The 25,502-nt window shown below is 36.8% G+C and overlaps 4 protein-coding genes and 1 long non-coding RNA gene across 5 annotated transcripts; 2 read left to right on the top strand and 3 right to left on the bottom strand.

The window, feature by feature from the left end:
- Positions 1 to 703: 703 nt before the first annotated feature.
- On the bottom strand, positions 704 to 2,030 carry LOC148295456 (uncharacterized). Its single transcript, XR_015834731.1, has 3 exons — positions 1,755 to 2,030; positions 1,059 to 1,240; positions 704 to 943 (listed from the first exon to the last, which is right to left on the bottom strand). It is a non-coding gene; the product is annotated as an uncharacterized LOC148295456 (long non-coding RNA).
- A 3,306-nt stretch (positions 2,031 to 5,336) lies between these two features.
- On the top strand, positions 5,337 to 7,881 carry LOC110759432 (Ribosomal protein L34). The gene is made up of 3 exons (XM_021961478.2): positions 5,337 to 5,657; positions 6,924 to 7,023; positions 7,582 to 7,881. Exons 1-3 carry the CDS (start codon positions 5,393 to 5,395, stop codon positions 7,652 to 7,654), a joined length of 438 nt encoding a protein of 145 aa, XP_021817170.1. The 5' UTR covers positions 5,337 to 5,392; the 3' UTR covers positions 7,655 to 7,881.
- Positions 7,882 to 8,547: 666 nt separating this feature from the next.
- On the bottom strand, positions 8,548 to 10,530 carry LOC110759462 (uncharacterized). The gene is made up of 3 exons (XM_088251235.1): positions 10,108 to 10,530; positions 9,798 to 9,927; positions 8,548 to 9,664 (listed from the first exon to the last, which is right to left on the bottom strand). The coding sequence occupies exons 1-3, from the start codon at positions 10,238 to 10,240 to the stop codon at positions 8,830 to 8,832; spliced, it is 1,098 nt and encodes a 365-aa protein (XP_088107361.1). The 5' UTR covers positions 10,241 to 10,530; the 3' UTR covers positions 8,548 to 8,829.
- A 4,572-nt stretch (positions 10,531 to 15,102) lies between these two features.
- On the bottom strand, positions 15,103 to 18,211 carry LOC110759483 (protein IQ-DOMAIN 7-like). Its single transcript, XM_021961543.2, has 5 exons — positions 17,942 to 18,211; positions 17,574 to 17,819; positions 16,510 to 16,734; positions 16,256 to 16,369; positions 15,103 to 16,129 (listed from the first exon to the last, which is right to left on the bottom strand). The coding sequence occupies exons 1-5, from the start codon at positions 18,005 to 18,007 to the stop codon at positions 15,476 to 15,478; spliced, it is 1,305 nt and encodes a 434-aa protein (XP_021817235.1). The 5' UTR covers positions 18,008 to 18,211; the 3' UTR covers positions 15,103 to 15,475.
- Positions 18,212 to 24,104: 5,893 nt separating this feature from the next.
- LOC110759498 (GLABROUS1 enhancer-binding protein-like) lies at positions 24,105 to 25,386 on the top strand. Its single transcript, XM_021961557.2, has one exon. It carries the CDS (start codon positions 24,205 to 24,207, stop codon positions 25,384 to 25,386), a length of 1,182 nt encoding a protein of 393 aa, XP_021817249.2. The 5' UTR covers positions 24,105 to 24,204.
- The last annotated feature ends 116 nt before the right edge of the window (positions 25,387 to 25,502 follow it).

Below are 25,502 nucleotides of genomic sequence, written 5' to 3'. Positions count from 1 at the left end.
GGTTAAGACCCACAAAATGAGTAATTAGCACTACTACAAAAATTGAAATAGACGATGGTAATCCACCGTCGTGTATTTGGTTTTTCAACCGTCGTGAAATCGACCAACATCTTTTGATGCATAAAACCACGACGGTAAATCCCCGTCATCTATTATTTGTAAAGACGACGTTTTTACGCAAAACCGTCGTTAATTATATGTAAATAGACGACGCTTTTACGCAAAACCGTCGTCTATTAGATGTAAATAGACGATGGTTTTGAGTAAAAGCGTCGTCTATTAGATATAAATAGACGACGGTTTTGCGTAAAAGTGTCGTCTATTTACATATAATTAACGACGGTTTTGCGTAAAAACGTCGTCTATTTGATGTAAAGGTGACGGTTTTTTTAAAGAACTGTCGTCTATTTGATGTAAAGACGACGGTTTTTGTGAAAAAAACTGTCGTCTATTTGATGTAAAGGCGACGATTTTTTTTTAAAGAACTATGTTTTATTATATCCAAAGACGTCGGTATTTGTTAAAAAGCGTCGTTGATGAAATGGTAGGCATAGAATCTGTTTGTTCGAAGAAAAGGGAAAGGGGTCCAGTTGTGTTGTGGCCATATTCACCAAAAAGGTCCCTTGCCTCTTATGCTTCATTCATTGATCAAGCAAATGATGTCGGACAAATAGAAAAAGACAACAAAAGGCACAAGAGCATCTGTAATTGGGGAAAATTATGTACTAGCTCTCTCTGTAAATTGTGTACAAAGTGTTTCAAATCTCTAAACTTCTCTCACTAACTCTCTTCTTCTTTCCACTACTCTGTTTCACTACCTACTCACCTACAACAATTTTTTTTACACCTCCCAACAAAACAACCAATGCTCACTCTTCCAATTTGCAAGCAAGAACCACCACACAACAAAGTTCACAAATTCACTTTTGCTCAGTTTTGAGACCTGCACAGAGTAAATATGCAATTCAGCCCATGGCCGCAAAACAACAGCCCCATAAATCCACAGAAGATCAGCAGCAGCATCATAAATTCACAGAAGCAATATCAGCAATTCATACCTCATCAACACGATCCACTAAACATTCAAAAGGCCCTTCCCACATGGAAAGCATGCTCTCCAGCCAGCTTCCCCCACATTGGTCTTCTCTCCAATGTCCTTCAATTCAATGCAGAACGCACAACTAGGACTGAGCATTATCATCATCTGAGTCACTCCCTGATGAACTACCATAATCCGAATCTGTAACGAGCCCAATCACCACACATTTAAGCATTTTGTTTTTGTTTTTTCAATGCAGCAATAATTAAAGTTGTTTTACACCAATGCCAAATCAAAATTCTTTTTAACCAGAATATACAAGTTGATTAACTTATTAAGACTTCTTTTTGGACCAATACAGGGAAAAATTGCAGCGAAGCATCAAATGAACAATTCAGCATAAGTAGAATTCCAAAAATTACAAGTAACCCATATTAATAGCATCATTGAGCAAATATCATTCAGACTTCAGAGTACTAGAGACTTCAAATGAGATAAATACCAAACAAAAACAAACCAAGAAACAAAAACCATAGAATTCTATAACCAGAATAGGAAAGGCAGTGGACCCATAATGTTAAAATCTTAAAGCATTTCATCATTTTCTATGAAAAACATACAAATTCTGAAAACTGGATAAGAAAGTAAGACATGCCCACTAAAGAAAATAACAAATCAATAAATTCCAATAAAATAGTGAGCATATATAACATACCTTCCCTTCTTCTGAACAATGCAGAAGCTTTTAGAACCAAACCCAAGGACCCTTCTACTATAGCCCCAGTTTGTAATGGAATTGCAAGGGTTTTTTTCAAAACTACAGTTACTATTCAAGTTAACCCAAAGACTGCAAGAAGCCATAGCCACAACCATTTTAAGCTTAAAAATTAACAAACGAAAAATCAGAGATTCAGAATGAAGGAGGAGTTAGAGTGAAAAAGAGGGAAGGAAGAAGAGAAGAGAAAGTAGAGAAGAGGAAGAAGGAAAGAAAAAGGAACGGGTCTGGGAAGGAAAGAAGAAGAAAAAAGGAAGAAAGAAAGAAAAGGAGAAAAAGGAGAAAAGAAAAAGGAAAAAAGAAAGGAGATAAAATATAGTTTTATCTTTTAAAAAACAATAGAATTTTTCATGAGTGCTGCTAAACGAACCCTAAAATTAACTGAGTACACCCTACTATCAAACTATTTATTGAGTTACTAATTTACCATAATATAAAATGACCAAAAAGAATATATTGAATTGTAAAACAAATGAAATTTTAATAAGTACACCCTACTCACCATATTTAAGCCCCTCCCCTCCCATCCAAATTCTCTTTATGTGCTCTAAAAGGTTTGCAATGAGTCGGAATCTTCCATGTGTATGTTGCTTTGGTCCATTAGAGTTGGTTTTCCCAGAAAACGCATTCAACCCACTCAAAACAATAATCATTTTATGTTCATCTACGGTGTTGGTGGTTTCAATACAATCTATTTCTTCTTTGAATTAGATACCTTGGGGTTTGATAGCAACCTCAACAGTCTAAGAAACGAACCCAATTTGGCATTTTCCTTCGTCCACCAGTTGAAGGGAGATGGGTTCCAACATGATATTCTGCGCTTATTAGAATCTTATGTTCGTGGGGTCTGGGTTGGCTGTCGGTAAGCAAGGGAAGGGTGAAGTTGGGCTGTGTTAGAGAGAGAGGGAGAGGGAGAAGGGTGGAGTTGTGTATAGAATGTATTAGGGTGTACTAGGGGTATTTTTGGTAGTTAAATAGGGTGTACTTAGTTAATTTTACATTTTAATTTAAATATTAGGGTGCACTTAGATTATAGGGTATACTAAGTTAATTTTAGGGTTCGTTTAGCAACGCTCTTTTTCATTTGTTAAATTATACATTTTTAAAAATATTTTTTCAAAACAGAAATAAGCAAAAATACCCTTGAAAAATAATTCACATAATATTATTCTCAATTTGTACTACCATATATATTTTTATTGTTTATAATAATTTTAGCCTCTAAAAATATCAGAATTTAAAATAAATAAAAAAGAACTGAAATTATCAAAAATACACCTGAAAAACAATTGTACTACCAAACACGTTTTCATTGTTTTTGTTTTCTGAAGATGTTTTCTAATTATCTACCAGACGCATTTTCATTTCCTGAAAATGCAAATTTGTTTTCTTGTTTTCATTCTCTGAAAATATTCTCTGAAAACACTCTCTGAAAACGTTACCAGGCGGGCCCTAAAGCAAACAACAAAAACAAAAAGTATTTGGACCTGATGATGTTGTCGGTCCTCAAACGGATCTAGTGAGGGATGGGTCTGTTTTGCCTCATCTTCTTCGTCAGCTTCTTCTTGATTACGAAGGCCTTGTGGGACGGCTGTGCATATTTATAAAAAAACCCCAAATGAGAAACTCACTTAAATCCCACGAAATTAGCACAATACATGAACAAACATATATATATAAAGACCGATTTCCATAAGTCTTTTTGGATCGAGTCGCTGAGTTTGATGAGCGAGTCGAGTGCCTGAGAGCGAGATCTTCTTTGAAGAAAGTGAAGGTCGAGATCTTCACTGCATCCAAACATCTCTTGATTCTCATATCCAGAACCTCCCTCTCCGTCTTGTGGATCTGTGAGCTAGAGAGAGAGACAACAAGAAAGAGAGCGCCGGCAAGAGAGAGCCATAGTGAAGATAGCTAGAGAGTTAGCGCGATATTGAAACCAAGATGGCGACCTCAGTGACCTGGACGGCGAGAGCTGTAACCTGGATGGCTCGATCTATGACCCGGATGGCGAGCTCATAACCAAGATGGTGCAATGGAGATGGTGTTTGATAGAGGGAGAGAGGGTTTTCTGAAAGGGTCGTGAGAGTGAGTGTTTGAGAGAGAGAAAGTGTTGTACGTGAAAAGTTAGAACTTAAATGAAATTTTTGTCCAGCGCGTTTTAAAACACGGCGGTATTAGAAATGAATGGTCGTAATTTGTATTTGCGCCTTTTAAAGCACGACGGTTCCAAAAGGAACCGTCGTAGATTTTCATAGTTTTTCAAAACACGACGTTTTTTAGTTTTACAGTCGTCTATTACGGGTCGTGGTTTTCCATAATTGTAGTAGTGTAGTGATGATGTTTTGGTCCAACGTGGTTAAGGGCAGGTAGATATGGGCATTTTTGTGACTTTAGTGACTAAGACATGTGATAATAAAACTTGGGCCACCATTTCAACAACATAGTTTATTCTTATCTGGAAAGGCTATAATGTGGAGTTTAGAGTGAGGGGTTCAATCTCACCATCAATCAATGTGAGGGAATCAATGGACCTAAACATTGTGGGATTAAACCCCTCAAATAAGCTCCTCACTCTAAATTCCTCATTGTAGAAGCTCTCATTCTTACCTCCCCTACTAACAAGAAAAGAAAAGAAAAACACTATTGGGTTTTTTTTTTTTGCTTAATTGTTGTGATGCCTCTAAAAGTACGGTCAAATTTTATATTGTTTCCTTAACAAATGTTTGGAGTGTCACTTTACCCTCAATGGCGGAACCACACTAAGGGTTACAATGGTCTGTGGGCTATAGTCTAGTGAGGTTTTTGAGGGAAAAAAACATCATACCTATAAATTTAACTTGTTTCAAATATTAGCCCATTATATATTAGCTTATTAAAGTTTTAAAATTTTTAAAAAAAAGTTAAATTCTTTATGAATTTAGTTGCAAGCAAGCAATAAAAATACACATTAAAAGAGGTATATTTTCAATTCTATTGTTGAACATATTTCATTTTGGTAATGTGTTTTTCAGTTGCATTTAATATATATTTTTTTTATAAAGTTTATTGGAAATTAGTCAATGGAGGTATGATATAATGTGGTTTATATGATTTAATGTTTACTTTTATTTCTTGAAAGATTATAGAAATTGTAAGTTAAAAAAAAAAATGATTAGATTTTGAGTTAATAATTTTAGCTAGCCCACCTTTTGAAAAATTCATAGTTCGCCCTCATTTACCCCCACCGTCAAGTCCCTTAAAAACTATGTCTGAATCGTTGACATGACTCCTCCGTGACATAAAATGGGGGGGATCACGTAATTTTCACATAGTTTTATTGACAAATTTGACAATAAAGAGCAAAGTGAGATACAAAACGTTGGCCAAAAGAACAATGTAGGTTATCATGACTTTTGGAGAACAATGCGCAAAAGAAAAGTTGCCTACTCTTTGTTATGTAACTTATGTTTGTAACCAACGACAGTAAAATTGATGTCGTCCTTGCCTCTCTGTTTTCACTTTGAAGTCCACGTACACTGTGTCTCTCTAGTCGCTACAAAAACGGTTTAGCAGAATTAGCTCCATCTTCTTAAAAAAAAATGGCTTCCAAAACCCTAATTCGAAACGGAGCTTCCCTAATGAACTGGATCTTATCCAAACCATTGCTCCATCCGAACCCGAATTCGAATCACCAGATTGTATCTCACGGCCTCGAAATCACTCCCAAGCTATTTCCATCTCTTTCAAACTTCGACACCTCCTTCCGTTTGCCCCAAAACGACGCCGAATCGTTGAAACGGGTCTCCTCTGAAGGGCTCGTGTACCCTTGTGGCCTCCCTTATCTCCCGTTCTTCTTACCTGACGGTACTCTCTCATTCTCTCTCTTTATTGGTTTATGCTCATTTTGGATTGTACGGAATGTTTGCATCGTTTTTTGCAGTCTTTTGAACTAATCGACTGTTTGGTTGCTGAGAAAATGTTGGAAATATATTAAAATCAGCAGTTTTGATGATTTGTGCGTTTTCAGGGCTGTACAAAGCTGACAGCTTTATTTAGATTGTAAATATTTGCACTTTAAGTTGAGAAATTTCGAGACACAGCAGCCATACTAATGGATTAATTTTTTATTTTTTTTGGTGTGGACTGAGCTCATCAATTTCGGTTTTGGTTTCAATCAGGAAAAACGTTTCACTGGTATTATACCTTATGTTCTGAGTTGTAGATGATTTAGCTTGTAAGCGTGCCCTCCGTTGGCAGTTCTCATTCCTCTGATTTGTGCTTACCTAGAGGTTCCCATTTGATAAAATTTGATGACTTGGGAATCTGAAACTTAATTAGTCTCATAAGCTTGGATTTCTAACCATTTAATGGATTTTGTTATTGAGGCTTAATGTATGTTGCATGAAGCATTTTGTTTTGTAACTGGCATATTTATGTTTTAGGCACGCAAGTATATGTTCTTAGTCATTTCTTTTTCTGATTTTATTGGCAAAATGATGGGAACTTAATGTTTCTAATCTTAAAGATGGGGTTTAACTATTATGAGTCGCTCTAATTACGATATATCATTGATCATCTGTCGTGACCATCACATAGAGAATGAACGTATGCTTAAATTCAGTAGATTGGTTTCTAAAGTTTAAAATTTGAGTTTTAACAGGAACAAGAAATCTACATCATTTCATAATCCTAATGCTAGCTACGTGTTCATGCGATGTGATTTATAGATTTAGGCTTATGCTGGACAAAAGTGAGTGTTTTTGCACCATTAATGTTTTCTGGGAGAACCTTGTAGATGGAGAGTATATTCTTCTATTAGGTTACGAAATAAGAAGTTTCATTTTACTTCCATGTTGGTGTCAAGTTGTGTAGTTCAGAACAGATTTGTATAAAAATTTCTTTTCTTTTTTGTCTTTTGACATTGTGTGGTTCTTTTATTTCTTCCTCTCTTAGAATTATGATTGTCAGCCCAACTTCTGATGTTTTAAGTACCCAAAAGATAAACTTCTTTGTCCTAAAAGGTAGTGTCTACTGAGCATGCCAACAGGATAATATTCAACTTGTCCAGACAGTGACTCCAATTTTGTTACCTTTTGGTCCTGCTTAAATGGTATATGTTTTATTCCTCAGGAGATGATTCTTCATCATCAGAGCCAATGCTATTATTTCCAAAGCGGACGTTCCAGCCTAGTACCATCCGGCGCAAGAGGAACCATGGATTTTTTGCTCGGTCTCTCTCTCTCTCTCTCTCTCTCTCTCTCTCTCTCTAAAAGAAAACCTCTGGGTTCTGCTCACAAGTGATCTTTATTTTAACATATAGACTGTTTTTTAGAATTAGTATTATGATTTTAGTTATGCACAAGTAGATATATAATGCAAATTTAAGGTTTATCTGTTTATGAAGGAAAAAGTGAAAGGCATTTGATTTAAGGGCTCCCGATTTCCCAATACTATTTTGAGATCATTTTACTTCTTTTCTGTGATAGGCAAAATTAGTTTCAGCATATTACAGGATGCAATTCAGTTCTCTGGATAATGGGTCATTAAAATATGCCTTGGCCGTAACTGTTCAGACCACTTGGGAAGTCATTGAACTTGTATACTTTTCAAAATGTAATGCTAATTTTTCTGTCACATCAGCTTATTAGGACGCGTTTTTTTATAAAGGACAAGATTTTATCAGTTTCTCTTCTGTTACTTTTAAAGTTTCAACTTTGACAAGAAAGATAAACCAGTAATCAGTAGATTTTCCATGCATGACTAACATAATATTTATTCACATGAACAGCAAGGCAACCAAGGGTGGACGGAGAGTAATTGCTAGAAGAATAGCGAAAGGTCGATCAAGAGTTACGGCTTAGCATCTCTTTCACTGGCTTAGTCTTGCCTTGGAATCTAGTCTAGAAGCTTTACCTTGGATCGTGGTAATGTTTGTTCTTTTTGTACTTGCTTAGCCTTGTTGTACTGAGGCTTCTTAACTGGAAACAGAATTTGTTCGATGACATTTTCTTCCCTCAACCTTGAGGGTTCCAGCTATTAAATCACGTTCCATGTATTTATGCTTGTCAAAAAATTTCTTTTTACCTCAGATTTTCATAATGTTGGAGTTTAGTAGTTGGCATTTGTTTCTTGGGTGATTCCGGTTTAAGCGTTCGAACAACAGTCTTGAAAAGCCATGCTTATGAATACTGGCCTGTATTGTGACTGAGTTACAATAATAGCAAGAGAGGGAAGCACAGCTTATAAAAACCCTTGCACTTCTTTGAATGTTTGCATAGAATTTGCAAAATGCTTGTGAAGAGTAAAAGCCCCTTATGCCGTACGCACTCTGTGATTTGTAAATTTACAGGGAACATGTGATTGCATTCTATGTTTCACTAAAACGACACATCGTTTAAATTACCATTTTCTGGAAGGATCACGATACGTGGCGGGGGATGCCAATATGACTTGGAAATCATAGATGACTAAAACCGTTCGACAAAATAAATAAATAAATAAATAAAAGATTATTAAAACCAAATATGGTTATTTACCTATTAACATTTTTTTCTTTTCTTATTAATGAGATGGGGTTTTCGAACTGTGAATATCTTTCTATTTTTCGATATTGAAAAAAGAAGTATCATTAGATTAAGAGCTAATTTTCTTTAGTGTATTTTTGTTTGTGGATGTACAGACAATTTTTGACCCAAATCTCATTTTTAAGGTTCGACTGTAGGCTGCATAAGATTTGTCTTTATCTGGTGTTCTCATATACAAAATAATAATGAAGCAGGTGCTAGCATATATAAATGAAGTACAAATAAATATGGGAATATAATAACATGTGAAAGGAGGTAGATATGAGGCTTCAACAAACATTACTCCCCAAGGAGCCTGAACTAGCAACATTTAGGTTTTCTAGTAATGGGAATAGCGTCACCTTATGCAAATGTCAAGAAATAAATATATGCATTTTTCAGGTTTATGAATATAAATCCAAATTCCATCCATACAAAATACCTAATTTGAATTTATTACCATGTCTAGCTAGCTAGGCTTTCGGAACATTAGGGTTTGAGACAAATTGGGTGCTCGATAAAGGTGACAAGGATGAAGATACCGATAATGGGGACGATGATGAGGAAGATGATGGCAATGAAAGTATGGCATCAATGCACTCCAATTGACTGGATAGAAACTGAAGATCTTGAGGATAAGCCCCATGAGTAGATGGAAAACATGATAATTTGGCAAGTGAGTCAAGGTCTTGTGGATCAGATGGGTAACATGGCATCCTACAAACATTACCATCAAGGATCTCACACAATTTAGGCATTGTGGGTAGAATTGAAGGGTTTTCATATACTGCTGGTGCTGATGATGCCATACTAATTGGAACCATAAGTTCATTACCAATATTATAATGTGCAGCTGCTTCATCAATGCTGAAATTTTGAAGATGTTGATTTGGATCAAATTGATGATGGGGTTGATAGCCTAAAGACCATGAGGACTCATATGAGGAAGAATTTGATGGCAATTGAAGGGGAGGAGGAAAATGATGAACGAAATTGGAACCGTAATTGGTCTGGTCTAACTTGATGAGATTGATGTTATTATGATCACCATGAAAATTGAAACCTTGAGGCATTGGATTTGGAATGGGAAGGAATAGCTGGTCTTGTTGAGGACCCAAATTAGGGTTTGTGGTGAGGGTGAAGAAACTTTCCTCAGAATTACCACTAGGGTTGTGAATATCATGAGAAAACGAGGCCAAGGCAGGAATAACTTCATGAGGGATGAGCTTCTTTTTTATGCTTGAGTTCCAAAAGTTCTTCACTTCATTATCTGTTCTTCCTGGTAGGTGCTTGGCTATCTGAGCCCATCTGCTTGCATGAAGATTGTAATTAACATATCACAATAATAATGAGGAGATGATCATCAATTGATGGATGCTCAAGCTATATATAGATGGTGATGATATAAATAATCAGATTAAGTTACGTGTAATATATGTACCTGTTGCCTAGAATGCTATGGAGTTCAATGATGAGGGCAGCCTCTTGGGGAGAGAAGCTCCCACGTTTTAAGTCAGGTCTCAAATAATTTATCCATCTCAGTCTGCAGCTCTTTCCACATCTCTGTAGGCCTGCCTCGTGGAATTCACCAAACCCAAAAGTTACGAGAAAAATAGGAAAATTTAGGTAACAAATTAAAATGGGTTAGCAACCAGAATTGCACACAAACCAAAACATATATCCATATGAGAGAGAGAGAGAGAGAGAGAGAGAGAGAGAGAGAGAGAGAGAGAGAGAGAGAGAGAGAAAACCTGCAAGTTTAGGAACTGAGCTCCAGCAGCCATGGCCATATGTTGTAATGTAGTTGATGAGTTTTTCATCCTCTTCTGGGGACCATAACCCCCTCTTCACTTTCTGTTTGTTGCAGCAGGAGTGATGTCCCATCTCTCTCTCTCTTTCGTTCACAAAGCAGTACTAATATTGCAGCCAATGGCAGAAGAAGATAAGTATTGTGTATATATACAATTACAAAACAAAAGGAAAAAGAGATTACTTTAGAAAAAGAAAGCTAGCTAGCTAGCTCTTTATCTCTAGCTTAAAGTTCAACTTCTGTGCGAGAGAGAGAGAGAGAGATTACACGAAGAAACAGTGAAAATGTAGCTAGTGTGACTTAGTTAGAAAAGAGAGAAAAATGGACGCATGACATGAAAGTGCAAGTACAGTGAGGTGGTGAATTTAATGTTGGGAGCAGTACTATAGCTAGCAATATATGTATATATATATATATGGTGGTGGCCCCTTAATTTAGGGTTTGTGGCAAAGGGCTAAAAACTGCAGCATCCTTCTGCTAGACTTGTATGGCTTATAATGGGTTCTTCCTTTGCTCACTCACAGATGGGCTGGCATGTACACGTGTCTCACATGCAGGGTGGTGGGTCCCAGCCTCTGTATATGCAGGCCCCACTCTCGGCTTATCTCCCCAGAGAAGATCAAGTTCAGTCATTACCATTAGCAGGGTGTGATTTGGATTTGAGTGAAAGAAAGTAATAATTTTAAAATGGATTGAAATGTCTGAGTGTGTTTTTTTCTTTTTCTTGCCTTTTAAGCTAACAAAGCTAACATCCACGAGAACCGCGCAAACAACCAAGATTAATTATCCCATCCAACACTAATCATATAATTAATTACAATAAGAGTCAACCCACGTACACGAATCTGCAGCTGTCTAGCATTATTACCACTAACCACAGACGGTCATTTTATGTGAAAAATGAAATTCACAGAGAAAGTGACTTTGCTTTTCCACACGTGCACAGATAAGTTGAGAAATTAAAGTTGTACATGTGATCTTTAGGAACTTACCTAAAAAAAATTGTTCAAAAACCAAACAGCTTTCTCCTTGGATTTTTGTGTTTCCTAATTGTATTCCTCATATAAAATTCTTGTATAGTTGTAAAATATCCAATCAATTGGGTAAGGAGATGGAGATTCAAACTCGGGTGCATAGTAGGGAGCACATCCGCTCTATCTAATTTGGCTAAGCTCATGTCTGCGAATAACAAACTGAGTTTGATCACAAGTTTTCTTATCATACATGTCTGTTCATCAACCGAATGCGCTAAGGATCATATATAATCAATGTGATCAAATTATTCCCTTTTATTTCGAACAAAAAAAAAAAAATTGTTCCCTTTGAACATAAAACTAATTGGCAAGGGACGGAAAAGGTGAAAACACTAAGGCAAAAATTTCATCCTTTGATATATATAGAATGCTCTCAATAATCCGTGCATATATGCAGATTGTCGTTATAATGTGAGGCCAATTATGCTTGAATGGAGCAAGTTATTATACTTAATCCCTGACACAAGTTAAGGTAGGCCTTTGGGTTTTGGAGAACATTAAATAAGTAACAAATAAACACAAATCCATTTTAAAATTAAGGGCATTTGGTAAACACAAATAGACTGATAATTAATGACAATTATGCATAGCTAACAACTATTTGTGCCATTATAGGTTTATAGTTATCTTTGATCTCACGAAAGAGGAAAGGGGATGAGATGAGAACAAAGGGAATGGAGTAGGAAGGGTGGCCGAGGACCCCAAGGGGGCGGCAGCTAGTAATTTTTAAGTTTATCTCAAAAAGGACTGAACATGATATTTTTTATATAGGCTTATAGTTATCTTTGATCACGAAGAGGAAATAGACAAAACAACTCGTTGAAAGAGATGGAGAATCACCACTTTTATGTGCATTTGGGGCTCCATGATGTTGAAAAATGATGAAAAGCAACTGGTAAAAGTAGGCTTTTACGTTCTGTTTAAGGATTCGTTCTTGAGATATAGTACTTAATTGCTTTGTTTTTGCCCGATGGAATCTTGAGGAGGAATATATTCTTCTATATAATAATGTTAAAAGTACAAAAGTTTAAGAGCCACACTATTAGGAAAGTTACCAAACCATATACAAAGATTATCAAGTTAATTTTTTATAATAAAAAAAGTCTTTTTGGATAGTCACTTGTCATTTTCTAATTGGTTCTTAGTATGTTAAAATTATCTATGAACCAATTAGAAAATGACAAGCAGTTAATTGAGGGTTTTTCTCTGCAAATGGGCTCTCTAAGGGCTTTTGTATAAAACATCGTGTTAGGAATGAGCCTATATATGAAAAGGGTTTTTTTTCTTTTTCCTTTCAGAGGTTACTATTGAATTGGGGATAGCTCTCTCAGATGGACACACAGAAATGCAATATTTCAAGATAGAATAAAAACCTTAAGGCAATTCTTATTTGTGATGAAACAGTCTGCTGCAAGCACCCAAGTATTATTGGTTGCTTCAGATAGAAAAAGTAAAAGTTTGGAATGCTTATGATGGAAGAGATAGGACCAAACCAGATTCTTGATTTATTGTTGCACATGCAACAATTAATTGCAACAGCTCTTTTGCTTTATTTGTTGAGCCATCAAGGGACACAAGCTGCAAGAGATTTTTGTTTTTATCCCTACTTATTTAGGGAATCAAATGAAGAACATGAAAGAATGACTAGGTCATTCCTTGTCTTCTATCAATAGAATATTGATTTTGGTATGGGTCATTGTCATTTAAAATATTGTTTGACAAACTCAAATCAAATTTTAAATGGTAAAAATCTCAATCTTCTTGTTATTAACCCCCCCTCCTTCTTTCTAGTTTCTTGACATCCATTCTCCTTGATTTGGAGAAGAATATGAAGTTAATTAACTGATATCCCCGTGATATACAAGTTTTTCTCCTTCATACCTTCTTTTCTTCTATATGTTGTGTTTGCAACCTAACCTCTGAAATTCTGAAAGACTGGAAAGATGGAAAAGGAAAAGGATATAAGATTCAAGCATGCCAGAGCAAGGTTTGAACTTCAAACACATAATGCTTAGTTAAGTTAATGAAAGCTCCAACAACTGTCCTTTCAATCCACTCTAGGTTCTATATGCATGATAGAATACAAGTAAGAAAATCAGAGGCTGAAATCAAATTTTGCAACCACAAGTACTTGGATTGGCTAGAAGAAGATCACAGGTTTTTGGGGGTTGGGAAGATGACTTTTAACCTGCAAATCTCATCAAAATTTTCATGTTGCAAAATGTAGTGACCAATACATGATGCGAATATTGGATTGGACCCATAGCTGTATTCTTTTTTTTATGAAATGCATAAAGGAGTTGAAAACTTTATGAATTATTGAATGTAAACCAAAGGTAAAAAACACAAAAACAAAAGTGGTTTTGAATTCTTCTGAAATCAATCAGACGGACTGATAATCTGTACCCCATGAAACAAAATTACAATGTAGGCCAGAGAAAATGACACAAACAAATTAAAGGGATTTGAGAGAAGTGACCCACCAGACTGAGTTGCTTCTCTTCATGGCAACCCCCCCATGAAAGAAAGTTTACGTTTTTACTCACAATTGAAGAAACGTTGGCCATGCTTTGTTGCTTTCCAATTTCACTTGCAGAGAATCCACATCAAATGACATCAACAAAATTTCTCAGCTTTTGGTGGCATCCTGATTTCCTGCCTTTGTTAGGGGTCTTCCTCCCACGCAGTAGCTTGTGGACCAATCACAATGCACCATCTTTGGGCTCGTAGGCCATGCATGTTGAGAGAAGTCAAACTCTAACGAATTGGAGATACTGTCTAAAACTTCTAAATATGTGTCCTCACTTGTGAAGTTGACCTATGAACCATTTCATCACAGTCTGGTCTATTTTGATCAAAACTACTATCTTCATGCAACTATTGTTTTGCTTTGAGAAAAATCTAAGTCAGTAAAAAATAGTATACGTCCAATTTTGATGGCCAGTTTTTATTTCTTAAACATATGTCGTCGTTTAACTGGATTATTCTGTCAACCCTGACCGTTAAGTGACAGAAACTGCCCAGCAAAAGCTTTTCTCATCTGCTTTTCATTATTTGAAGGTAATGATTTACTGTTTCACAATACTTCTGCAGGCAAGGTTGATAGTAATGCATCTGGTCCTTTCAATCAACTAGTTGTGAATGAAAGGACCATATTGTTAATTTATTTATATGTTTACCATCTGGTTATTATATTAGTAATAATGGTGATACCTTTTTTTTTTGGCTTTTTGGCCTTATTGGTGATACCCACATCTGCATCATGTTCCCTAAGTGGAGTTCAGAAGTTAATTTAGGGCCTTCACGGTGATGCCCACATATGCATATAATTTGTTCATGTTCCCTAAGTGGAGTTCAGAGATTAATTTTCATGTATAGATTTAATCTTTTCTAAACAGGATTGAAAGGACAATCATATCTTCATAAAAAAAGGACAATCATATGTCCAATTATGAAGCTGAGCTTACAAAGTCAAGTGGGGCCTTTCAGTGAAAAATAAAGAACAGAAAAGAAAATTGAAAAAGTTAAAAAGATTAAAAAAAACCCAGATAAGAAATCCTGTTGGGTTTTACAAAACAGTGAAATCAACAACACCCTTTCTAGTATTTGTCTTTTTGCAAGTGGGGTAGTATGGCTATAACAAGCATCTGGAGTCCTTGCCAAGCATTAAATTTCTCACTAAAACTAGGCATATTCTAGCCATAACTTATGCAAATTACAGAAAGAAAAACAAGGGCTCTCACATTTGGTTGTATTTGATATGGGAAAGTAGAAGGATCAAGGGATCTTCTATATGACAACTCAATCACTCTCCATGTTGTCAATTACTTTTGAAAATGTATTTCTTGTGACAATCAATCTGAACCAATCACTCTACTTGTGCATAATAACACTTTCAATCATTGAGCTAGTGCAACTTTCATTTCTGGACTGCATTTCAAACTTATAGAAAACAATCATACTTTAGCTGAAACCACAAGATTACATATAACAAACCCAAATCTTGTGAAATCCTTCCATGCAATTGACAACACACTTATGAAATCAAACATGGAAGTTGCACATGTAATTGAATTCTGAATTCTGTAGTAACTCACTCTCCAAAAATCTATACTTGTCTATACAATCACAACCCAACTCTCCCGAAACTTGTTTCGGTTCTCTATCAGTAATCATTTGAAGCAAATCTTTGCGTAATTTGAACAATATCGAAATTAAAAAGGACAACAAGTTGTTGAAATCATGAAGGCAATCCTTACTTAGTATCCCTTACTGTCATTGATTTCTTCCTTGTTGAACTCTGCCCACAGATATTGGAGGATATAGATCAGAACAGCAGTTGCTCCTTGTATCCCCATTAGAAAGCCCCATTGACTTGTTATGGTAATGATACTCCTCCATGGAAAACCTCTGCATATCAAAACAATTGGAAGTTCTCTGCTTGGCCTTAGTTGATTTTGTGAGACTCATGTAACTGGGTTTGCATACATTAGTTTCGTCTCCATTTTCCACCTTTAGATTGTTACTAAACACCAGAGTTGGAGATGCAGTAGTACACGAAGTTGATGCCGAGCTCTCATCCTGCAGAAAATCAGAACTTGGAGCAGAAGACGAGCGAGTTATTGGACTTGCTGTAGGAGGTCTAGCAGAAACCCTGGTTGAGACATTGTTCCTTCTCACTTTCACTGAGTTCTGTTCTGAAGAAAATGGATAAAAGCCAACAATGCCATCTCCACTTTTCCTGGAACAAGGAGTGACTGCTGAAGGCACACTTTGAATCTCTTCCATCAGCCTATTTTCCCATGGCTTGGCTGCCATCCATTTTTCTAACCAGCTCCATCCCGAATTGTTATCGTCCACCTTCTGATGCCTAACAGCCTTTGCTGTCTTGCTTGTCCTACAATATGGACTGGCATTTGATCTTGATCTCTGCAAAAAAAAACAACATAATCATATGCATACTCAAACACCATTCATATTCATTCAACTAAGCCATGTTTTATCCTGTTAACTCTTTTACCAAAAAGAAATATAAAAAAATCCTTTATTACCTACCTGTTGAGAGAAAGAGTATGCAATTGCTCTCTCCCTCTTGATGTTTGCTCTTTGCCTCATTTCCAGCTTTGCTCTAACTTCACTCACTGTTCCTGGACTATCACACCATCCTTGCTGAAAATTGTTGTAAACACAATATTGATCATAGGGTAAACAGGGTTAATATCTTCATCAAAAGTTAATAGAACAATATTGTGAGGATAATATGCATCACATCATCACAATGTTGAATGCAAGAAAATTTTGATAAGCACCTCAGCCTGCTTAATGGGATCAGCTTGGTAGCAATGTTCATCTAATGAGTTTTGCACAGATTCTTGCCCTTCTGGAGAGGTCCTTTGTGCTCGAGCTCGAGCCTGAACTCGAGCAAGTGCCTGCATGCACCTCAATGTAACAGCGGCTTGCTTCCTAACCTGTCGACCACGAAATATAGCTTGAAGCCTTACCACTGCTCTCAAGGCCCTCAAAGCCTGCCTTGCCTGCAGTTTATCAGTTACCCCATTAACCATTATCAAATCAACATAATGACACAACATTGTGCATTCGCTTATATGCAACAAAGTTCATATTGAATTATTCATTAGATGGATAATCTACAGCCCAGTTTACTGATCCTAACTCTTTTCTTTGCTTTTCAACATCACAAGCCCAATGACCTCCAATTAATTCTATCTTTGAATACTCTCCATTCAAGCGGCTCATCTAAAACAACATAAGCTGATACAATCTGGCTTTCATTTTTCAATCCACTTCAAAACAACCTCTCCAACTTACTTAACTTTCTTCTGATTTCTTTATCATTTTCATTTTTACTCTGAACCAGCTTGCTGACCAGACAATTAGTACTAAAACTGATCAAACATACAAAGAACCTAAAACTAGTACTAAAACTGACCAGAAAATTGTAAGAGAAAATCTTATATCTATATGTAAACTGTGTCGAGATGAAATAAAGAGGAAGTTACATATCAAAGTTGCAGTGTCCAAAATTACTGATAGTGCAGAACCTAAACTAGATTCCATTCCAACCCAAGAAGTTTGAATTGCATTACCCGTTTGAAAGAAATTTTTTTTGTTTGTGAAACCATCAAAGAAATGCCTTGACACTCAGGATCAATCTCTTTATAACATTCAACACAGGACACAAAGTTAGTGCAAATATTATAAAGTTTTGTGACCGTCACTGAACTGAATTCAGCTAGCTAGCTATCTAAACAATAACTCATGTTTAACTATATAGAACATATAACTAATTTCAGTGTACTTAAATATATGCTACATATTAATGGAAATAGCAGAAGGAGAGAGAACCACTTACCAAGAATCCCCGAAACACGGCTTGGATCCGAATTGCAGCCCACTGTTTCTTGATGACAATGAAGTTTTTAGGTTGAGTTCTGACCAGAGTAGCCATGGCAGCAGCTAAAACATCGTCGAGCGAATTCAACGGCTCTGCAGCTGCCACTTGGCTCCTCTTCATCCCACCTTTCGATGATGATCCAAACCCTTCTGATGAGCTCCTCCAAAGCTTCCACTTCTTCTTGCTCTTGTCCCCCACCTTCTCCTAAAACAACCCAAGTACCAAAAACACAAGAAACAATAGAAACAGAGGAAAACAGATTGAAACAGAGGAAACAGAGGAAAATAAGAAAAATAAAAACAAAGGGGGAAGAATGTTGGGTTTACCTGGTCACTTGTGGGGGGATTTTTGAAATTGATAAGTGACTTTAACCATTTCCCTGGAGTGCCCATTTGAGAAAAACAAGCTATAAATCTGAATTAACCTTGAATTTCTCTCTCTGTTTTTGTTTGTGGGAAGTGTTTTCTTCTGAAAGTGCTTTTTGGAAACAGAAATAGAAGCTGAGAGCTGCAGAGAGTGCTGTCTGGGTTTTTTTTCGGGGATTGGGTTTTAGAATTTGACAACAGATCTGTCAGTGTATTAAACTATTGATCAAGGAGCCTTGAAGAAGAAGGTTTTAAAAAATATATATATTAATTAAGGAAAGGTTTTATTAGCAATTTGAATTTCGAATTCGAAAAAAGGTCAATTGAAAGCATGTAACGGATATAAATTGCAAACGACGACGTTCAGGCGAAACATCATCCGAGCCGTGTTAGTAGTGACAAGGTGGGGCCCCAGAAGCAAGTCCGTTAAGGAGTCACTTGCACTGCATCGGATCGGGTCCGGGCCTTTGGTTGGGCCTCACTTTTGAGCATATTACTTATTTACTAATTTATGTCGATAAAGGTGAGTGACGAAATTGCTTTCTTATCCACTAAACGCGGCTGCGAGAGGGTTTTTTTTTAAAGTTTAAATTTATTTTAGAATTAAAAAAGATAATGGATAGTTGTGTTCCATAAAAATAGGATCCGTTATCTGATTTTTCTTTTAATTTTAATTTTAATTTTTTTAAATATAAAAAAGTGTGAATTTACCATATTATCCTCATTTAATTAATAATTTCAATTCTTAATATTTGCATTAACGAATGGCATTTCTTGTATTTTTAATGTTTTACCATTATCTGCTTTTTCCTTTATATATATAGATTAACCATAAATGTTTAGGCAATTATGCATTGAGCTCAAACCTGCATCCAAGGTTGCTTGTATCTCCGAAGAGTTGCGCATTGGATGTGGTATATGTGTTAAGGTCAGTGAAGATTGATCTTAGTTTCCTGTTCTTTTATCTTTTTAAACAGGGGCATTGTTTTCATTCTGGCTATGATCATGTGATCATGTAGAAATGCCCATTTGCAGCAATTGAAATCATCAACTTGCCAAAGGCATTGGACAAAGACACAACCTATCGATATGGGTCTAACTCTTTTAAATTACACAGGTCAGTTACTTCCTTACCACATTGTTGGGAACTTTGAATAACAGTTTCAGGTTTTAGTGTTTTAAGTTAACATAAACTAAATTACACATAATTACAGTTTACCAGTTCCTAGGCCAGGGGAAGTTCTTGGTTTGGTTGGAACTAATGGCATTGGGAAGTCCCACTGCCCTCAAAATTTTGGCTTACATATCGTTTTTGCCAAGTATATGATCATATTTCTCAAGTTCTGTTTGATGAATTAATTATTGTGAATGACTCAAACAGAAGGATGAGAGGGGTGTGATCGAAGAACTCATTGTTGATCTTAAGCTAAACCAGGTTCTAGATCGTAACGTAGTCAAGTTATCAGGCGGGGAGCTTCAGAGATTCGCCGTTGCTTTTGTTGCCGGGCAAAAGGCAGATATATACATGTTTGATGAACCTTCAAGTTATCTTGATGTGAAACAAAGGCTTAAAGCGGGCAAAGTCATCTGATCTTTGATCAAGCCTAATAGGTTTCGTTTTCATAGCTCTCTTCTCTTCTTGCCTCAATTTTTTTTTCATTGCTTATATTTGTGGGGTCTTTTCTTGCTTACGTTGGGCATGTTTAAGTATGGATGTTTTGCTTTGCTTTACATTTTCAGCTATGTAATCGTTGTGGAGCATGATTTGAGCGTCCTAGATTATTATCATATCACATTTCTTGTTTATATGGGAAGTCAAGTGCATTTGGAGTTGTAACCCTACCCTTCTCAATTAGAGAAGGATTGGTAACCTCGAGCTGATGTTGGGATCGATATGAATCCAATTAATTACCCCAAGGGAATTGGTAACCCTAGGGACGGACTTAGGATTTCAAAATGTGGTGGACAGATATACCTTACTCCACTTCTAGATTTTAGGTTTGACCAAACCTTTAAGGGAGGCTTATGGATTTGATCATAAATATATATAAATTTAATTTAAGAACATATCATTTTTATTTTATTTGTTTAAAGGCCTATTCTACACCAACAATTTCAACAACTTTTCATCATATATGCTTAACATTAACACTAATATAAGAAAAGAAAAAAACTCACCTGGGCTATAGCCCATGTTGTACATACCATAGGTCCGTCCCTGGGTAACCCCCGAGATGATGTAAGGAATCGGCATGGACCCAATTGATCGCACCCAGATGATTGGTAATTTAGGGTTGATGTTGGGATCGACATGGATCCAATTGATTGCCTTTAGGGGATTGATAACCCTTGAGTGATATAAAGATTGACATGGATCTCATTGATAAGTTCAAACACGGTTGTGTTTACAATAAATTTAAGCCAAGTGCGCGAATTGACACTTAAATGAGAAGTGCATATTTTATTTAAATAATATAGGTGGAATGATGAATAAGTAGATTAATTTAAACATAATATTTCTCCAGATAAATTGCATTCTAAAGGCGTGGCATATACTGACCAGTCTTAACCCGTTTTAACTTGTAGACGGCCTTTTCGTAGGCCTCCGTGTCCTCAAACGATCCTTCCCATGAGTGACCAAACTTGCTTGCATTTAGATCTTTTGTGTTTCTCATTACTCTCCTGAGAAGTGAAAGGAGGTGGCGTGTGATGTTAGTAAAGAGATTGAGTTGTCTGAAGCAATTAAAAGTGAGGTCGAGTAAGTCAAATGGTAATAAAATTTGTCGCATTTTCCAATGAAGGCAATGAAGCAAAATAACAATAAATAACTAAATGAAAAGTAGCTTGGGATCAGTTGGCTAAGGGAGGATCTTCAAACGTGGGGGTTCAGTTCTTGGCCAAACCGAATCGGCTGGGTTTCTTGTTTTACAGACTTTTGGGCAAGCCCAATCATAAATTTAGTCAATTTTAAACAAGGTACTGGAAATTCAGTGGTAAGTACCAATTTATTTTTCCCTCTAACACTCACAAGCAACATGACAAGAGGAAAACCCAATTCAGTACATTTTCCCTCTATGGATAATGTTTTATGGCCTCTCATGGCATCAAATATTGTATTTGACTAACTAGGGTTTTATAACAAGCTGTTAAAAAAATCCAATATTTGACGATATATAATAAAATTGACATAAAATAATGCATTTAGAAAATCAAAACACATAAACCAAGTACTTATTCCACCCAGAATATCAAGAACAAGAAATATTTCTCTTATTTTTGTAATTGTATTTTTCTGGTATATCTAGATTGTCTCCTTGTAATCATTTATCTCAACAAAAGAAAAGGGAAGAGGAAGAAGATCAACTCAGTTTCTGTAGTGTTTAACTTTAAAGTTCAAAGACCAAAAAAGCACAACAACAAAAAAACACTATAGAACTATAAAGTATAGGCAATCACAAACAGAGTTTAGATCGCAAATATCTGCAATAGAGTGTTGGACTGCAAAACACAGTTATGAAATTAAGAGTAGAAAGTAAAAGGGCTAACATCATTTTACCCCCTCAAGATTTAGGGTCATTCTTGAACTGGGCCATGAGGTTTTAATTTTGTCGATTTACTCCATAACGTTTTAAAATTTGACCAATTTACACGTGCCATCAGTTTGACCATTTGATTTTCTGTTAAGTGATGATGTGGCAAACATAGATTCCACTTTTTTAGCTTAGATGTAATTAAACATTAGAAAATAATATTAAAAAATTAAAATTTTGACAGATATTAAAATTAAAATAAAACCTATATTCTACACTCGCGGTTACGTTTCCTAAAATATGATGAAAACGAGAGAAAATCAAGAATGGATGTCCTTCAGGAATGAAGCAAAAATAGTGTGTTGAGGTTGCAGAGCGAGCGAGTCTCCTCATTTGCTATGCCTCTCTCTCTCTCTCTCCCTCTCTCTCTCTCTCTCTCTCTCTAAAATTCCATAATCTTCTCACTCTTTCTCTCTCTAAAAACCTAGACCCCATTTCTCTCTCACAGTCTCTTGCTTTTCTTCATCGCCTGGTTTTCAACTCACCACGGCGTCGTTTTCGCTTGTATTTTAGTCGTATTCTAGCCGATTCTTCAGTGATTGTTGTCGGGAGGGCTTTTGACAGTGGTAGAGGGGATTGGGGCTGATCTGGGGTCGACCCATATGGAAATTCATGGGAGAAAGGTTGGTCCGTTGGAACACTTGAGACGTCCGGCTGCGGGGGCGATGGAATCGGCGGCGACTCAGTCTCAATTTCATGGTCCAGAAAAGAGTTGAGTGATGCTGATGATGTTGATGTTGATGAGGAGCTCTCAATTTCATGGTCAATTTTAATGTGCGAGTGTTGGTTTTTTGTTTTGCTTTTGTTTCAGAAAAGCCCATTCATCATCTTCTTCTTCTTTTGCTGCTAGGGTTTGTTGATGGGTTTGAGAATTTGTTTTTGTGTTGTTTTGTTTGGATTGGAAAGACAAAAAATGGAAGAGGAGAGAGGAGAAAGGGTGGCTTGGCTTGGGGTTAGTGGTGTAGAGAGAGAGAATGGTGGGTGTCCTGAGAAGTTTTTGGTGGGAGAGGTGGATGAGCAAGATGGTGTGAGGGTGGGTATGGAGGATGGGGCTGTCAAGAGAAAGATAGAAAAAATAAAAAGGAACTGATGGGGGAAGAGGAACGCGCTGCCAAATTCCGACAAAGTGAGAGAGGAGAGAGAGAGAGAAAAAGGATATAAGTTTTTTTTTTTTTTAGGTATCAGTCAAAATTTTTAATTTTTAAATATTATGTCGTAATATTAAATTACACCTAAGCTAAAAAAGTGGACTCCACATTTGCCACATCATCACTTAATAGATGACTAACTAATCAAACTAATGGAACATGTAAATTGGTCGAATTTTAAAACGTTAGGGCATAAATTGACAAAATTAATACCCCGTGACCTATTTCAAGAATGACTCGAAACCTTGAGAGGGTAAAATGATGTTAGCCCAAAATTAAAAGATTAATACAATAATAAGATGATACCATAACATTTATAGACAGCCTAGGATTGCAAAAAACAGAGCCATTTGACATTTGCTACAAATGCAAGGTTTCATCAACAAATTGCAAGGTTCCACCAGATTCGCCTTAATTTTGTAATAATAGTCATTGTCTTCACTAAAAATTTTCCATTTGTTTACACTAACACCTACCATTTTCCAAATTTGTAGTAACATAATTGACACCTCTTGATTTGATTCTATTAAAGCTCGGGTGTTTTGGCTTAATTATTTTATACCTATTTAATAAATTGTCACAATTGTTCTAAGTTTGTTATCAACTGATTAAATAAACTGAGGTTATACTTTTGTTGAACAGATTAATAGAATGCTTGATGTATATAAATTGTTGTTTGTCTTGTTGGATTTTTGAACTTAATTATGTGATGAATAGTTATTGTCTTTACTCAAAATTTTCCGTTTATCCATCTTCTTCGTATAAAAGGAAATGCAAAACTGATAAGATATTGATTAAGATCCTTTTAGATTTGGGGTAGGTCCCCTCAATCCTCTCATCTGGCTTGGCTTCTCCAGTATTACTCTTTTCTCCATCACTTCATTTTCTTTTGTTATTAAATTTTTTGCTTTTATTGTGTGTTTGGATGAGGGAAATAAACTTGAGATTTTGACATAAGTTAAAATTTCTAAATTGACATGATCCAATTCCCGTGTCTGGATAAAAACATAAAATTTAGAAATTCCATTTCATTTCCTTTTGTTGTTAAATTTTCTGCTTTTAGTGAATTTGAGGGGTGTAAATAATAGGGGTGGAGGGAATTGGGTTCGGTTGTGCGAGTGAAATGATGCATCTTGTGTGTTATTTCAGTCCAAGTTTGTACCTTTGTATATCGGTTGTGCGTGTGGTCATATTTCCATTTGTTTCTGAAAGAAAAGGAGGTAACAAATTTAAAATCCTCCAACAACAACAAAAATTTATAATCCAACGGTCCTGATATATTTACGGCCGTTTTGCTACTTTCCAAAGTCCTTGACCTTTGACAGCATCCAAGATTCCAACCCAACTTTCGAAGTAGTTCAGACCAAATTAAAAAAAATAAAAAGCTTTCGAAGTAGAACCCTTTTTACTCCTTCCTTCGCACACACAAACCCAATCCCAGTTAGAAACCCTAATTTCGCGAAACCCTCACTGTACCGACTCTCCAATGGCACCCAAGCGCCCATCTCCTCTGGATGAGCCTCCGGCTGCTTCTTCTTCGGAAGAAGAGGTAGCCTCGTCCGAAGAAGAAGAGGAAGAATCCGGATCCGGGTCCGAATCAGAGTCCGAGGAACCCGAGCCTCCAAAGACAGCACCCACTCCCGTTGCTGCGAAGAAACCGGACTCGGCTACTGTCAATTCAAAGCCGCAGTCTTCATCCTCTGGCTCAGAGTCCGAGTCCGAATCCGATTCGGAATTGGATAAGGATAGGGTGGTAAAGCCTATAACTTCGAAGCCAATGGAAGAGACGCCCAAGACCAAGAAGCCCAGATCGAAGGCCTCGGCTACTACTACGCCGGCGGCAAGAGCTGGGTCGAAGCGGCCAAGCGAGAGCGACCCCAAGGATTCCAAGAGACCCAAGAAGAAGATCCCGGATCAGGAGCCAGAACATGCCGGAGAGGAAACGAAGAAGGCGGGTGGAGACGACTCGAAGAAGCTGTTCCAGAGGATTTGGAGCGATGATGATGAGATAACAATCTTGAAAGGCATGATTGATTATACTACCAAGAAAGTGGCGGACCCATATTCTGATATGGGTGCGTTTCATGATTTTATCAAGAAATCGCTGAAGGCCGATGTGAACAAGACCCAATTGCAAGATAAGATTCGTAGGATCAAGAAGAAGTATGAGACTAATGTGGCCAAGGGGAAGAAGTATAATCCTGTTAAGCCTCATGAGCAAAAGTTGTTCGACTTTTCGAAGAAGGTATGGGGTAGCGGCGAAGGGTCAATTGGGCTCAGTGGGTTGTCTGAACAGTCAAAGTCTAATGGGAAGGCTAGGACAAATCAGAAGGGTAACAACAAGACTTTGGCTTCACTTAAAGCTGAGCTGTTGAGTTCACCGGAGCGCCCAAAGGAGTGTGAGAAGGTGGATTTTGGTCTGAAGCCGTGTGGTTCTGAAAGTTTGAGTGAGGTGATTGGGTTTGATAAGGGTTTCAGAGAGCTGGGGTTGCCGGAGGGTGTCGTGAAGCAGGGCTTGGAGTTGATTGGAGGAGCCAAGCGAGCTGAGTTGAAGGAGAAGTGGAAGAAGCTGCATGTTGCTGAATTGGAGCTTTTTGTTAAAAGGAGTGAGTTGATGAGAGATCAGGCTAAGGTGATTCTAGAGGCGTTAAAGTCATCTGAGCATTAGAACCTTGGATCAGGTATAACAAGGCACTGTGTTGATGTCTAGCAAGACAATGTTTAAAAAATTTAGTAATTGTTAATTAAGAACTCTGTAGTATTTAGCTGCTTAGTTTGTCTGTC

The sequence above is a fragment of the Prunus avium genome, chromosome 3, assembly GCF_965620075.1.
Source record: "Prunus avium chromosome 3, drPruAviu1.hap1.1, whole genome shotgun sequence".
Taxonomy (NCBI): domain Eukaryota; kingdom Viridiplantae; phylum Streptophyta; class Magnoliopsida; order Rosales; family Rosaceae; genus Prunus; species Prunus avium.
The sequence above is the reverse complement of the archived record's forward strand: the minus strand, read 5'-3'. Positions and strand labels throughout refer to the sequence as shown.

What these genes read in the sequence shown, in the direction of transcription:
- LOC110759462 (XM_088251235.1), bottom strand. Translation starts at nt 10,240, where the DNA reads ATGGGACATCACTCCTGCTGCAACAAACAGAAAGTGAAGAGGGGGTTA. An exon ending in CTCAGTTCCTAAACTTGCAG is followed by an intron (nt 9,928 to 10,107) that starts GTTTTCTCTCTC and finishes TCCACGAGGCAG; the next exon opens with GCCTACAGAGATGTGGAAAG. An exon ending in CATAGCATTCTAGGCAACAG is followed by an intron (nt 9,665 to 9,797) that starts GTACATATATTA and finishes TCATGCAAGCAG; the next exon opens with ATGGGCTCAGATAGCCAAGC.
- LOC110759432 (XM_021961478.2), top strand. Translation starts at nt 5,393, where the DNA reads ATGGCTTCCAAAACCCTAATTCGAAACGGAGCTTCCCTAATGAACTGG. An exon ending in CCCGTTCTTCTTACCTGACG is followed by an intron (nt 5,658 to 6,923) that starts GTACTCTCTCAT and finishes TTTATTCCTCAG; the next exon opens with GAGATGATTCTTCATCATCA. An exon ending in AACCATGGATTTTTTGCTCG is followed by an intron (nt 7,024 to 7,581) that starts GTCTCTCTCTCT and finishes TCACATGAACAG; the next exon opens with CAAGGCAACCAAGGGTGGAC.
- LOC110759483 (XM_021961543.2), bottom strand. Translation starts at nt 18,007, where the DNA reads ATGGGCACTCCAGGGAAATGGTTAAAGTCACTTATCAATTTCAAAAAT. An exon ending in CCGTGTTTCGGGGATTCTTG is followed by an intron (nt 16,735 to 17,573) that starts GTAAGTGGTTCT and finishes GATAAACTGCAG; the next exon opens with GCAAGGCAGGCTTTGAGGGC. An exon ending in ATCCCATTAAGCAGGCTGAG is followed by an intron (nt 16,370 to 16,509) that starts GTGCTTATCAAA and finishes AACAATTTTCAG; the next exon opens with CAAGGATGGTGTGATAGTCC.
- LOC110759498 (XM_021961557.2), top strand. Translation starts at nt 24,205, where the DNA reads ATGGCACCCAAGCGCCCATCTCCTCTGGATGAGCCTCCGGCTGCTTCT.